Here is a 12,564-nt window from a genome sequence, read left to right on the forward strand (position 1 = left end):
GTGGCCCGGAGGAGCCACGGGGAACTGGGCAAACACTAATACCACACTCCATCAATTCTTACACACTTTTTAAAAAAAAATAGGATGGAGAAGATAACCTGCATATTATTTTTATTTTATTATTATTATTTTGGCCACAGTGTGCGGCCTGCGGGATCCCAGCTACCCAACCAGGGACCGAACCCGGGCCCTTGGCAGTGAAAGCATGGAGTCCTAACCACTGGACGGCCAGGGAATTCCCTAGACATACTTTTTAAAGTCTCTGAAATCAAGATGCATCTCACAGTGAATTACAATTACAAATGGCAGTTGTTGTTGTTTTTTTCTCCTTAGAGGTACATAAAATAATGGTGCATCTTGCAATCAGTGGCATCCTAAATTCTATAAAATATATCAATAATAACAGCTAATGATGGTACTTCCCTGGTGGTCCAGTGATTAAGACTCCGTGCTCCCAATGCAGGGAGCCCGGGTTTGATCCCTGGTCAGGGAACTAGATCCTGCATGCCAGAACTAAGATCCCGCATGCCGCAACTAAAGATCCTGCACACCGCAACTAAGACCCAGCGCAGCCAAATGAATAAATAAATAAATAAATATTTTTAAAAAATAGCTAATGATGTGACAGTAGTAACAGCTCACAGCACTTTCTATGAGCCAGAGCTCTGAGCACTTTGCATATAAATTAATTCATTTCATCCTTAAGATAATTCTGTAAAGGAGGTACTATTATTACCATTTTACAGATGCTGAAAATATGGTACAGGGAGATTAAGTAATTCGCTGAAGGTCACAAGCGAGGAAGTGGTGGGAGCAGCAGCCACACCTAGGCTGGCTGGTCCTACAGGCTGGGACCATTGCCCCACACACCTGTGCAGTGGGGTCCTAGGCCTCCCCGTCTCAGAGGAGCCTCCAACCCACCCTACCCTTGACCTCCACTCCCCAGTGGCCTCCCTCTTGTTCCCTTCTTGGCCTGTCCATCCTCCGGTCCTGTACCTGGTGCCGGGCGGGAAGGCTGCCTCCGCGCTTGTGCCATGTGACCTGGGCGTGGGCCTGCCTGGGCACCACGCAGTTCAGATCCAGGGTCTGCCCTTCGGCCACATGAGAGGAGGAGGGTTCAATGCGGATGGACTGGGTGCCACCAGGAGCTGGGGGAGAAGACGGTCACTGGTCAGTCCAGTTCTCTGCAGCTTCCCCCGCCTTTTCCCTTTCTCTGTCCAAGCGCAGCCTGGAGGTCCCACTCACGGTAGGCGAAGTTGGCTCCCTGGGTCCTGGTTACCGTGACTGTGATGGAGGCCTCCACACCATTGCTGGCCCGGCAAACATACTCGCCTGCGTCAGCTGGTGAGGCCTGGAAGATGTACAGGCGGGAGCCGCGGACCTGGACAGCCATGGGCAGGGGTGTGAGGGGGGTGCTTCTCAGAGCTCAGCAGGTACCCCCTACCCTGTTCCTCTGAGCTGGGAACTGACAGGCCCTCAGCTCAGAGGCTGCCCCCGCCGACCCGCTGTCCACAGCTTGGCCTGGCTGGCCCCCTCCTGCCTTTCTGCCGCTGTGTACCTGGTGCCGGGCGGGGAGGCTGCCTCCACGTTTGTACCACGTAACCGGGGCATGGGCCTGCCCGGGCACCACACAGCTCAGATCCAGGGTCTGCCCCTCGGCCACCGTGGGGGATGAGGATTCGATCCTGACAGGCGGGACGGGTCCTGGGGCTGTGGGGAAAGGGGCGAGGGTAGCAGACGTTCCCCAGAAGAGAAGGAAAGGACTGTTCCCCCTGGAGCCAGCTCAGCCTGTGGGTTCAGTGGCCTGGGCTTGAGGTCCTCGGTTGAGCAACCCTGAGGGGAGGGCTGGGGCAGGAGCCAAGCCTTGCAGAGGGAGTGAGGAAGTGGGAGAGATGAGGATAACTGAGGCAGGAGCAAAACCATGAGTGATGTGGCCAGAGAGAACAGTGATGGGAAGACGGCAGGTTACTCAGAGAAGTGGAGTCCTCCTGGGCTGGTCCTGTGGCCAGCCCCAAGGTGGGCTTCCTGCCCTCCCCTTCCCCGCGTCAGCAACGGGAGTCACCAGGGCCTCGGCACCTGGGAAGGCTCTCAGCGCCCCCACCAGCTTGCCCTGTCACTGGCAGTCACTCACCGGGGATGGAGCCAGTGCCGGCGGCCTCGATGGTGACTAGGACGGAGGTCTCGAGGGGCCCAGAGCCGAGGACTACGCGGCACACGTACTCGCCTGAGTCTGCTGGGGACACCTGGTTCAGCCGCAGCAGTGAGCCGTGGGTCTGAGTGCAAATAGGGAGGGTCAGGAGGGGCCTGAGCAGCTCCATCCAACCCCTCCAGCGGGCTGGCCCTGGGGGGCTGCTGTACCTGGTGCCGGGCGGGGAGGCTGCCTCCACGTTTGTACCATGTGACCTGGGCGTGGGCCTGCCCGGGCACCACACAGTTCAGATCCAGCGTCTGCCCTTCGGCCACATGAGAGGAGGACGACTCGATGCGGATGGGCTGACTACTGCCTGGAGCTGGGGCTCCACCAGGAGCTGGGGCGCAAAGGAGCTGGTCAGAGGCCTGGGCTCCGGAGCCCCAGCCCTGCAGCCCTGGAGCAGAGGGTCCTGGGATCTGACCAGGCCCTGGCTTGGGAGGGCAGATGGGAGGCCTTCTAGGGCTGGGACCATGCTTTTCTGCCTCAGCAGGGCCAGCCAGATCCCTCTTTCCCTCTCTGACCTTCAACTTGGGGTTCAAGGCCCATTTGCCTACGCATGACTCCTTGATCTGTGATGAGCTGCTCTGGCTTGCAGGGGACCAGAGTCTTTTAGAGCCCAGGCGGGGCCAAAGGATACAATAATGCCACAACTCCCTTCTTTAGAGTGCACGCCGTGTACTCACACTACATGGCAGTGCTACTGTCCCCATTTCACACGTGAGGAAACTGAGGCCCCAGAGGTAAAATAACCAGTTCAAGGCTGATAAAGGGTAGAGCCAGGATTTGAACCCAGGTCAGCCTGACTCCCAACTCAGTGTTCAACCCTGACTCTGCTGCTTTTTGATGAATTCTGAAAACAGCACCCTCCTCATGGGGTCCCAGGTAAGTCAGGTCAACCTGTCCCCACCCTCAGTCCCCTCATCTCTCCTTGCAGGGAGTGGAGGGTTGAAGCCTGCCTGGAGCACCTCTTCTTGTCCTGATGGCATCGAAGAGACCACAGGCACCAGCCTTGGGAACAGAGGGCAGGTCGGAGGGCTCGGCCCCCACCCAGCCCCACTGGCTCCTCACCTGGGGTGTAGCTAGGGCCCAAATGGCTGCCGTGGAGGACAGAGACGATGATGGAGGCCTCCTTGGGGCCTGACTCATTCTCCACTCGGCACACGTATTCTCCAGAATCAGCTGGTGAGACGCGGGGCAGCCGCAGCCGGGAGCCATGCACCTGGGCCGGGTAAGGACAGAGGCATGTGAGGGGGGGGAGAGGCTGCGGTCAGCACTCCCTCTGTGCCTCAGCGCCTGCCTCTGCTCGGAGCCGCCCCGCATGAGAAGCTGAAGAGGGAGGGAAACAAGGGCGGACCCTGCTCGTGCGGAGTGCAGAGTGCAGAGTGCCAGGCTGTGTGAAGGACCATCCCCAGGTCCCCTGCCACGGGCTCAGGGACCCTCGTACCTGGGCGTGGGGAGGCAGGCTGCCCCCTCGCTTGTACCACGTGATCTGGGTGTGGGCCAGCCCCGTCACCATGCAGTTGAGGTCCAGCGTCTGCCCTTCAGTCACGGAAGGTGATGAGGACTCAATCCTCACTGGCGGGGTGCTGGCACCTGAGGCTGGGAGCAGAGGGGGAGTGAGCAGGCCTCGGGGGGACCCTGGCTTGCCCTCCCACTCCTTCAGCCCCAAGGCCCCGCACCTGGAAGGACGACCACTTGGATCCGGGCCTGTGCGGTGCCCGCGGGGCTGGTGGCCACGCAGATGTAGAAGCCGGCGTCGGCAGCAGTGATGGCTGGGATGAGCAGCGTGGCGATGTCTGTGCGCTCAGACCGGGCCTGCCACACGGCGAGAAGGGTCAGCCGCCCGAGGGGCCCAGGCAGCCTGGCAAGGGCTAGCCAGGGAGGGCAGGAGGAGGAGGCATAAAGAGTAGAGGCAAGCTCCGAGCCAATATGAGGACCCCAGTTGGGCACCAAGGAGGGCAGAGCCAGGCAGCAGAGCAGGAGGCTGCCGGCTGCCACCTGCCGGGATGCACGGAGCGTGAGGTCTGAGCAGGGCATCATCTTGGAAGTGAAGGGAACCAGAAGAGGAGATGGGAGGGGCAGGGGGCAAGTGCTGGGACTCCGCTGAGCCCGTGGCTGGGTATCCTCACCTGTGGGGGGAGGCTGCCCCCCTCCTTCCTCCAGGTGATGGTGGCGCTGGGCACACCCGCAGCCCTGCAGTACAGCCTGATGCTGCGGCCTTCATGTACCTGGGTCCTCTCTGGACTCACCTGGACCCTAGGCCCGCTGCCCCCTGCAGACAGAGCCCTGTGAGAACACCTCTCTGGGCTGCCATGAGCTCCCAACCGCCCACCCTCAGCCCCGTCCTCTCACCGTGCACGTGGAGCACGGCCCTGGCCACGTGCTGCCCGGCGCTGCTGTGGGCGCGACACAGGTACTGGGCTTGATCCGAGGGCTCGACGGCTGGCAGGCGCAGGATGCCGCCATGGATTTGGGCCTTCTGAGGGAGTTGGCCACCGGGGCCCCCTGACGTGGAGAGCTGGGGTCAGCACCCACTGGATTGGCATTGCCAGGCCCCCCAGGGGTTGAAGTCCACAGCCCAGAGTCCTGCCGCTGGCCCCCATATGCAGGAGAGCCAGGCCCTGACTGTCATTCCCACCACGGCCTCACCTGTCCACTCGAGGGTGGGCGTGGGTTTCCCTGTGGCACTGCAGCGGAACTCAGCCAGCTGCCCAGGCTGCACTGTGAGCTGTGGCGGGTGGATGGAGACCACGGGGGCAGACGGGGTGGCCGAGGCTGACGAGGGAGGAGAAAGCGTATGTGGTCATGGTGGGGAGGGAGCCACAGCAACAGCCTCCTTGCCACTCTCTTTGCTTCCACTCTAGCCCCTCATGGCCATTTGTCCATAGAACAGCCAGAGGGAGCCTTTAAAATGTCAATGGGGGAATCCCCTCGTGGTCCAGGGGTTAAGACTCTGCTCTTTCACTGCTGAGGGCGTGGGTTCGATCCCTAGTCGGGGAACTAAGATTCCGCATGCCACGTGGCGTGGTCAAAAAAAAAAGAAAAAAAATGTCAATGGGGTCTTGTTACTTCTCCACTTAAGACCTGTCCGTGGCTTTTAGAACAAAATCTGAATTCCCTGCTGTGACCCACTGCATGTACTCACCTCTGCCCACATCTTCAAGTCCCTCACCCCGCCTCCCCTCCATGGCTCCAGCCACGCTGGCCTTGCGTCCCTCAAACACATCAACATGCTCCTGCTTCAGGGCCTTTGCACATGCTGCTTCGTCCGCCTGCTCTTATGTGGCTGAACACTTTCTCTTTCCTTCAGGTCTCAGCTGAGATGTCACCTCCTCAGAGAAGCCCTCCCCAACCACCCCACGGAGAATAGCTCACCCTTCTCCCACCTCATTCCTCACTTTCCAATCACTCTGTTTACTCCTGTCCCAGCACTGGTCACCCGTGTAATTATGTTGTTTGTCCACTTGTTCCCTACAGAACATGGAGGGCAGGAGGGCAGAGCTCCTGTTTGTCCTCTCCCACCCGTTTCTTCAGAGTCTAGGCCAGGACCTGCCATACTGTCGTTCAGAAACTGTCAGCTGAATGAAGATACGGTCACTGATCTTGGTGAGTGTGGAGAAAGGTCAGGACTGGGTGGGTCAGGCATGGACATGAACAGTGTACCTTGCACGTGCAGCGTGGCTGTGCCCTGGTCCATGGCGAACATGTTGGAGCCGGTGCACACGTAGGTGCCTGCGTCACTCGGCTGTACACTGCGAATGGTCAGGATACCGTTGAAATCCATGGCTCGGGCTGGCAGTTTCCCATTATGCAGGCGAGTCCACACCAGGGTGTAAGCCGGAGACTGCAGGCAGGACAAGGGAGATGGGATGGGAGTCCGGGTGGGGCTTGGAGACCCCAGAAGACAGATCCTCACTGATGCCCACTCCCTGCCCCGCCCACCTTGCTCTTGGCTGTGCAGATGAAGGTGACGTCGGTTCCGGGACGCACGCTCTGGCTCCGCTGCTCTTCCACTGTCACTGTGATGGGCTTGCTGGGAGCCTCTGCCGGGACGGGAGGTTCCCCAGTGAGCTGGGCGCTGGCCAGGCTGCTGTCCTGTGGCCACTTTCTCTCCCTCTTCATCACCCCATCCGGATGTCACTTCCTTCCCAGTCTGGCTTAGATTCCATTCCACTCCCTGGCACCGCCCTCCCTCATCCTGGCCGAAACCCATCATCTACTTTCTTCCTGCTGGCACTGAGCACCCAGCAGGCTGTGATCAGAGAACATCAGACCATGATCCCCTTGGCTCCAATTCATGATCACAGACCACAAATGAGCTCTTAACACTTCGCACTTCACTCCAACTGGGCTTCTCTGTCTGGTTTGAGTTTCTATCCTCCCAAACAACCATTACACACCTGCTCCCAACTTCTCCACCCTCCTGAAACCCCCTTCCACTTCCATGGCTGCAACTCACGCTTCTTGAGAGAACTGAAACAATTAGTCAGGAATTTTCCACGTTCCCAAATCTACCCACCTCCCTCCTTCCTGGTCCCGGAAGGATGAGACTTCTCCCCACCTCCCACCCCACCTCAACTCCCCTTCCTGAGTGCTGGAGCCCCTCCCAAGGACCCCCTCCCCCTGCTGTGCCCTCTCCTTTCCTTCCCCATGGGATCATTCTGCTCCATAGACAAATGTGTTCTAGAATTTCCCATCTCTGAAAATGCCCCCTTGACCCTATACACCCCTCAGCTACTGCCCCATCTCTTGGCCTCCCTTCAGAGCCAAGAGTCTTGAAAGAGTTGTCTACACTGGCTGCCTTGCCATCCCTTCTTTGCCTCACTCCCATCCAGTCTCTACCCCATCTCTCCACTGCAAACCGCTCTTGTCAAGGCATGACCTCCAAGGGTTATTTCTCTGTCTGAAGCTGACCTTCCCGGGGCATCCGGTGAGGACGGCCACTCTCTCCAGGAAGTCGTTTCCCCTCTTGACTTCCAACTCACCACCTCCCCCGGCCTCCTCCTGTCTATTGGCTGTCCCTGCTCACTCTCTTGCTGTCCTCCCTCCTCCATTTGTTCTAGTTGGAGCTCCTTGGGGCTCTGTTCTGGGCCCTGTCCTCGAGGTACACCCTCCTGGGTAATTTCATCCTGCCCCACCCCTATGCCAACAGCTCCCAAATTCATTTCTCTGGCCAGGGCCTCTTTCCTGAGTTCCAGATTCACATATCCAAATGCCCACCTGATGTACCTACTTCAATGTTTCCCCAAGCTTCTCAAACTTTAACAAGTCCAAAACCAAACCTGTGGTTCCCTCGGACCTGTTGGTGGCAGGTGTTGCTGGTGCCCCACCCATGTCCCCTCGTCACTTCAGAACCAACCTGCCTGACTTCTGCAGCCGCTGCATTTCTTTGCATGAGGGTTTTCTCAGGCCACGGGTGGCCGTTGTGTGTGCCCATGAGGTGGGACAGAATGCAGGGGAATCGATGCTACTGGAACAGGCCCCAGTCAGTGACTGATACGAGCTGGTGTGCACATACCCCAGCTCCCTGGACCCTAGGGCGGAGGGCAGGGGGACTCCAAGGAGCAGGTTTTACTCTGGAGTTTCCCGGGGCTACCTCGGCTGCATTCAGTAACAACTGCTCTAGGTGGTAATGTGTTCAATGACACACCATTTATTGGATGCCTTCTCTTCCCTGTTTCATTTCATTTCCCAAATAAACTATGTACACACAAATCCTTGCCTCAGCCTCTGCTTTTGGCAGAGCCCAAATGAAGGTGCCCTCCTGTTGGATCCTCTGTCATGTCAGTAAATGGCACTCTGCCCAGCTGCTGGAATCCAGACCCCTAGGCTTTTCTCTCTCCCTCAATGACCAGACTCAAGTCCTGCCAGTTCTGCCTCTAACATCAGCCTTGACCCATCACCTCTTTCCATCTTCCTGGCCAGTGTCCTCGTCCACCATCCCCTCTGGTAGATGGTCTGCCGTTTGCAGCCCATCCCAGGGCAGGTAGTCTTGTGGACAGAGGAGTAGAAACTCACCAGTGACCAGCAGCTCTGCCCGGCTGGTGTTGGCATGATGGAGATTACGACAGGTACAAATGTAGACTCCAGCATCTGAAGGCTGGACGCTGGGGAAGTGGAGCTCGGAGCCTGGTGGCAAGGAGATGGGAGCTCATCAGTACAGATGTACCCCTTTTCCCACCCAGTCCTGCCTGTGGGTCCCTATAGGATCTCAGCAGGGCAGGGTCAGACCTGTGCCTCCCTTTCCACTGGAATGGCCGAAGGGCCTGGGGCCATGTGTACCTTGATGTCGTTGCTGGGTGCTGCTGGGCAAGGGCCGCCCATCTTCACGAGACCAGTAAAAGTAGTGGGGTGGGCTCCCACTGACCTGGCACCGCAGGGAGTGGGGACCACCTTGGGGTACTATGCTCCGAGTTGGATGGACCTGGACCACCAGCGGGGCTTGGTCTGCTGGGGGAGGGACAGGAGAGGCCATTCAGGCAGGAGGCCCCCAGCATGTACCATCGTCTCAGATATCTCTGCCCTCCCAAAGACTCGCGTGCCCCACCCTTCACCCTGTTCCCCAGACCTGGTAACTCTCAAATTCCCTGGGTCCCCTGCCTTGCCCATCACCTTGACCCAAGACCAGGTTCCCACTTACTCCGTGGCAGGCACTGACCCCCTCGCACATTGGGGTTACCCACGTATCCTGCGGCACACCTGTAAGGAGAAACAAGGACCAGCTGTGTCAGACCCCAGGGGACCCAGTGCCTCAGAGTGGACTTGGGGAGCCAGAAGCTCAGCTCTCTGCCCAGTATGGGGTGAAGAAGCTCTGAGCTCTGGAAGGACTTCAGAGACCAAAAAAGCCCCACCACAGGGCCTCTGGGAGCTGAGAAAGGGGAGTGTGAGGAAATGTCAGTAGGTTGGATTCAGGAAAACATTCATTCAACAAATGTTTATTAAGCAAGGTTATTGAAACATAACAGTAAACATGATAAAGTCCTTGCTCTTATGAAACTGACCTGTTGGGAAACTAACATGGAAACTATGTAAATGAGAGTGATGGACATCTATGGGGGTTGTGAGAGCATGGTGGGGGGGGCACTAATCTAGCCCTGAAAATCAGGAGGCTTCCCAGAGGATGGGACTGCTGAGCTGCTATATTCCCTCGGAGCGGACTGTACTCTGTAGCGAACTTATCACTGTTTTAACTATGTATTTGTATGATTACTCACCATCTTGTCTCCCATTATAGTTGCGAAGCTATAAGGGCTGGGACTGAATCTGTTTTACTCATTACTTTATTTCCAACACCTTGGCACACTGCATGGCACACAGTAGATGCTCAATAAAAATGTGCTGAATGAGGGAATAAAGCTGAGCCTTGAAGGCTAAACAGGAGCTAGCCAGGAACAGGCGGTTTGAGGGTGAAGAATGTTCCATGAAGAGGAAATAGCACATGCAAAGAAATGAACATGAAGAAGGCAAGAAATGAAGCCCAGCTAGAGTACAGAGTTGGGTGTCAGAAATGGGATGTGACTGAAGAGTGATAAAGCTACCTAAGGAGCTTGGGCTGGTCCCAAGGGCAATGGGGAATCTTGGAAGGGTTTTGAGCAGGGGAGGGACATGATCCTGGTAGGGACCTTTCTGAGCAACATCATCCAGGACTCTCACCTAGAAGTCTACCATATGCCTCCTCCCTTCATCCCTCCTATTTGCAAACTTACTGCTCACAGTACTGGCCAGCGTAGCCAGGTTCGCAGGCTGTGCAGCGGTATCCACCAGCTCCCAGGCTTTCACAGGTGCGGGAGAACCTGGGATAAGAGGCAAAGGTCAGGCCATGGGACGCCCACTCCCCACCCTGTTCCCTCCACTTCTCCCCCAAAAGTCAGTTCAATGCCCTCCACCCCCGAGTGGGAGTTCTTCCTTGAGCCTTGAGCAAGGGCACCCACATGTTCTCTGGGTTGGTCAGTGGGCAGGCACAGGGCTGGCAGTCCTCAGGTGTTCCAGCTGTGGCATCTCCATAGTAGCCAGGTGCACACAGCTCACAGAACTCCCCGGCGGCGTTGTGCTGGCATTGCTGCGAGGCACAAGGATGTCAGCTACTTGCTATTTGGCAAAATTTACCAAAAACTGTACAATTTTGTAATCTCTTGACCTCAAAATTCCATGTTTGTGAGTTTATCTTAAAGAGATAGTCATAGAGGGGCACAATGATTTCGCTACAGGATGTTCATCTCAGTGGTGTTTATAAAAGCAAAATGCTGGAAACAAACCATGAAAAAGGAACTGAGAAAATTAAAAAGAGCACCCATCCAAATAGCTATCAAAAAGGATGATACTGATTCCATTTCTTCCATTTTTCTACCTAAATACCTGTAATATCAGAGGAAAGTCCCCACATGAGTATGTGGGGGCAGAGTTTTGGGAATAAGTGCCTCATCGTAAAAATGTGTGTGGGTTTTATGTTTTCCTCCAAAGAGATCCATGTTTCTTTTATTAACGTAGCATATTCCTCATTCCATATTTAGCTTGTGGCTCTGTCAACCCCTGGTCCTTGACCACATACCCTGGACAGCTATACATACATCACTCCGAAAAGTTCAGGTATAAAAAACTACTGAAAGGGCTTCCCTGGTGGCGCAGTGGTTGAGAGTCCGCCTGCCGATGCAGGGGACACGGGTTAGTGCCCCGGTCCGGGAGGATCCCACATGCCGCGGAGCGGCTGGGCCCGTGAGCCATGGCCGCTGAGCCTGCGCGTCCGGAGCCTGTGCTCCGCAACGGGAGAGGCCACAACAGTGAGAGGCCCGCGTACCGCAAAAAAAAAAACCCCAAAACCCCCCCAAAAAACTACGGAAATATACAAAGATGTCATGAACTTGTAAGTGAAAAAAGTTGATCATAAAACACAGTGATCCTATGGTTATTTGTAAAATGAAAGGTATATTAATCTGCATAAATATTTGCCTAGAAAAAGAGCAAAAGAGCTCCACAGTCTAACATTGACAGTAATTACCTCCAGATGGTAGGATTTCAGGGAATTTTTGCTTTCTTTTTAAGTTATCTCTATAGTCTGATTCTTCTACAGAAAACATGTGTCACTTTGGTGATAAGAAATAGCAGGAACCAAAGTTTTCTTTTCTTTTTTTTTGGCCATGCCATGCGGCTTGAGGGATCTTAGTTCCCCGACCAGGGACTGAACCCGTGCCCGCTGCAGTGGAAGCGTGGAGTCCTAACCACTGGACTGCCAGGGAATTCCCCCAAAGTTTTCTTTATAAGGAAGGATGTTACTCCATAGTTCTGGCCACCCCACCATGGCTGCAACCCCTCGATGCCCAGACCTGCTGGGCCAGGAGCTTTTCCCCATAGGGTGTGCCCCACGACCTTGCCCCTGGATCTGGGTCTATCCAAACCAAACCCCTCCCTATCCCACAGCCAGCCCTGACACCTCACCCAGGCCCAGCCAAGCTGACCCCTGCCCTGGCCCTGCTTGCATCTTACCGAGCAGGCCCCGGTCTCTGGGTGGCACAGGTCTGAGTGGCCATTGCATTCGCACAGCTCACAGTGGCCAAGGTAGAGTCCACTCCCAGTGCGCGTGTAGCCCGGGGCACAGTCCTGGGGGTAGAGGGGAGAGTTGGTCTCCGTCTCCATTGTGGTCCCACCCAGAGACAGCAGACCTAGAACCCGTCTCCTCCATCCCCCCTCCACCATCTAGACTCCCATTGGCTCTTGGCAGGGAAATTCCAGGCCCAGCTCTCCACCCCAGCACCCGCTCTTGGTAGCTCTCCTCCCCCATCTTCACTTTCCCAACACTCCAGAGCTGGGACAGTGTCGCCCCCATCCTGCCTGGCATCTCCAGTCACTCTGGATATACTGAAATAACAGTTCATTCTTAACGGAGAACCCTTCTCCAGCCCCAGGACTTCATCCCTGAAAATTCTTCTGGCAGGGTCTTTATTGAAAAGTGTAACCCTGAGATGGAAAAAGGGAGTTCAGGAGACCTGGATTTGGGATGAGTCCTAGAAGACCTTTATGACTATGTTTACATTTGCTCAGTAAAGTGAAAGAGGCAGCACCCATATAACCAAGGATGTTTTCCACATCCTAAGTGAGTAATCATGGGTTCTGACAATAATGAATTTCTGTTCGTTGCCCCTTCTTTGAAATCTCTCCAGGCCCTCACTCCCCAACCATTTCAAAGGGATGTTTATAAATCTGTTTTGCTTCACTGTGGAAAACGTGCACCAAGGATTCTGCTTTCCCCAGGGGTTCTCCTTCAAAATGTGTTAAATTTTATAACTTCAAGGGACGTGAATTCATCTATTTGGATTTGAAAGTTCTTGTGGACACGGCAAAGGTGCACAGATGTAAAGCTGCAGAGATGTGGACTTCCC

The 12,564-nt window shown here is 55.8% G+C and overlaps 1 protein-coding gene across 2 annotated transcripts in view; it reads right to left on the reverse strand.

The window, feature by feature from the left end:
- The window catches only part of HSPG2 (heparan sulfate proteoglycan 2), a 101,453-nt gene that overhangs the window by 23,211 nt on the left and 65,678 nt on the right, over positions 1-12,564 (reverse strand). The window contains exons 37-55 of one of the 2 annotated variants that reach the window (XM_079696983.1): positions 11,672-11,785; positions 10,123-10,250; positions 9,898-9,984; positions 8,832-8,890; positions 8,474-8,638; positions 8,210-8,320; positions 6,134-6,234; positions 5,855-6,035; positions 4,841-4,966; positions 4,544-4,696; positions 4,321-4,463; positions 3,871-4,006; positions 3,636-3,790; positions 3,260-3,410; positions 2,359-2,510; positions 2,132-2,273; positions 1,559-1,710; positions 1,246-1,381; positions 997-1,148 (exon numbers count right to left, since the gene is read on the reverse strand). In XM_079696983.1, coding sequence (XP_079553109.1) covers positions 997-1,148; positions 1,246-1,381; positions 1,559-1,710; positions 2,132-2,273; positions 2,359-2,510; positions 3,260-3,410; positions 3,636-3,790; positions 3,871-4,006; positions 4,321-4,463; positions 4,544-4,696; positions 4,841-4,966; positions 5,855-6,035; positions 6,134-6,234; positions 8,210-8,320; positions 8,474-8,638; positions 8,832-8,890; positions 9,898-9,984; positions 10,123-10,250; positions 11,672-11,785 — 2,544 coding nt within the window. Of the gene's footprint in view, positions 1-996; positions 1,149-1,245; positions 1,382-1,558; positions 1,711-2,131; positions 2,274-2,358; positions 2,511-3,259; positions 3,411-3,635; positions 3,791-3,870; positions 4,007-4,320; positions 4,464-4,543; positions 4,697-4,840; positions 4,967-5,854; positions 6,036-6,133; positions 6,235-8,209; positions 8,321-8,473; positions 8,642-8,831; positions 8,891-9,897; positions 9,985-10,122; positions 10,251-11,671; positions 11,786-12,564 lie in introns of both variants that reach the window. The other variant, XM_079696982.1, reaches the window with a different exon arrangement.

The sequence above is a fragment of the Hyperoodon ampullatus genome (genome assembly GCF_949752795.1).
Source record: "Hyperoodon ampullatus genome assembly, chromosome: 2".
Classification (NCBI taxonomy): domain Eukaryota; kingdom Metazoa; phylum Chordata; class Mammalia; order Artiodactyla; family Ziphiidae; genus Hyperoodon; species Hyperoodon ampullatus.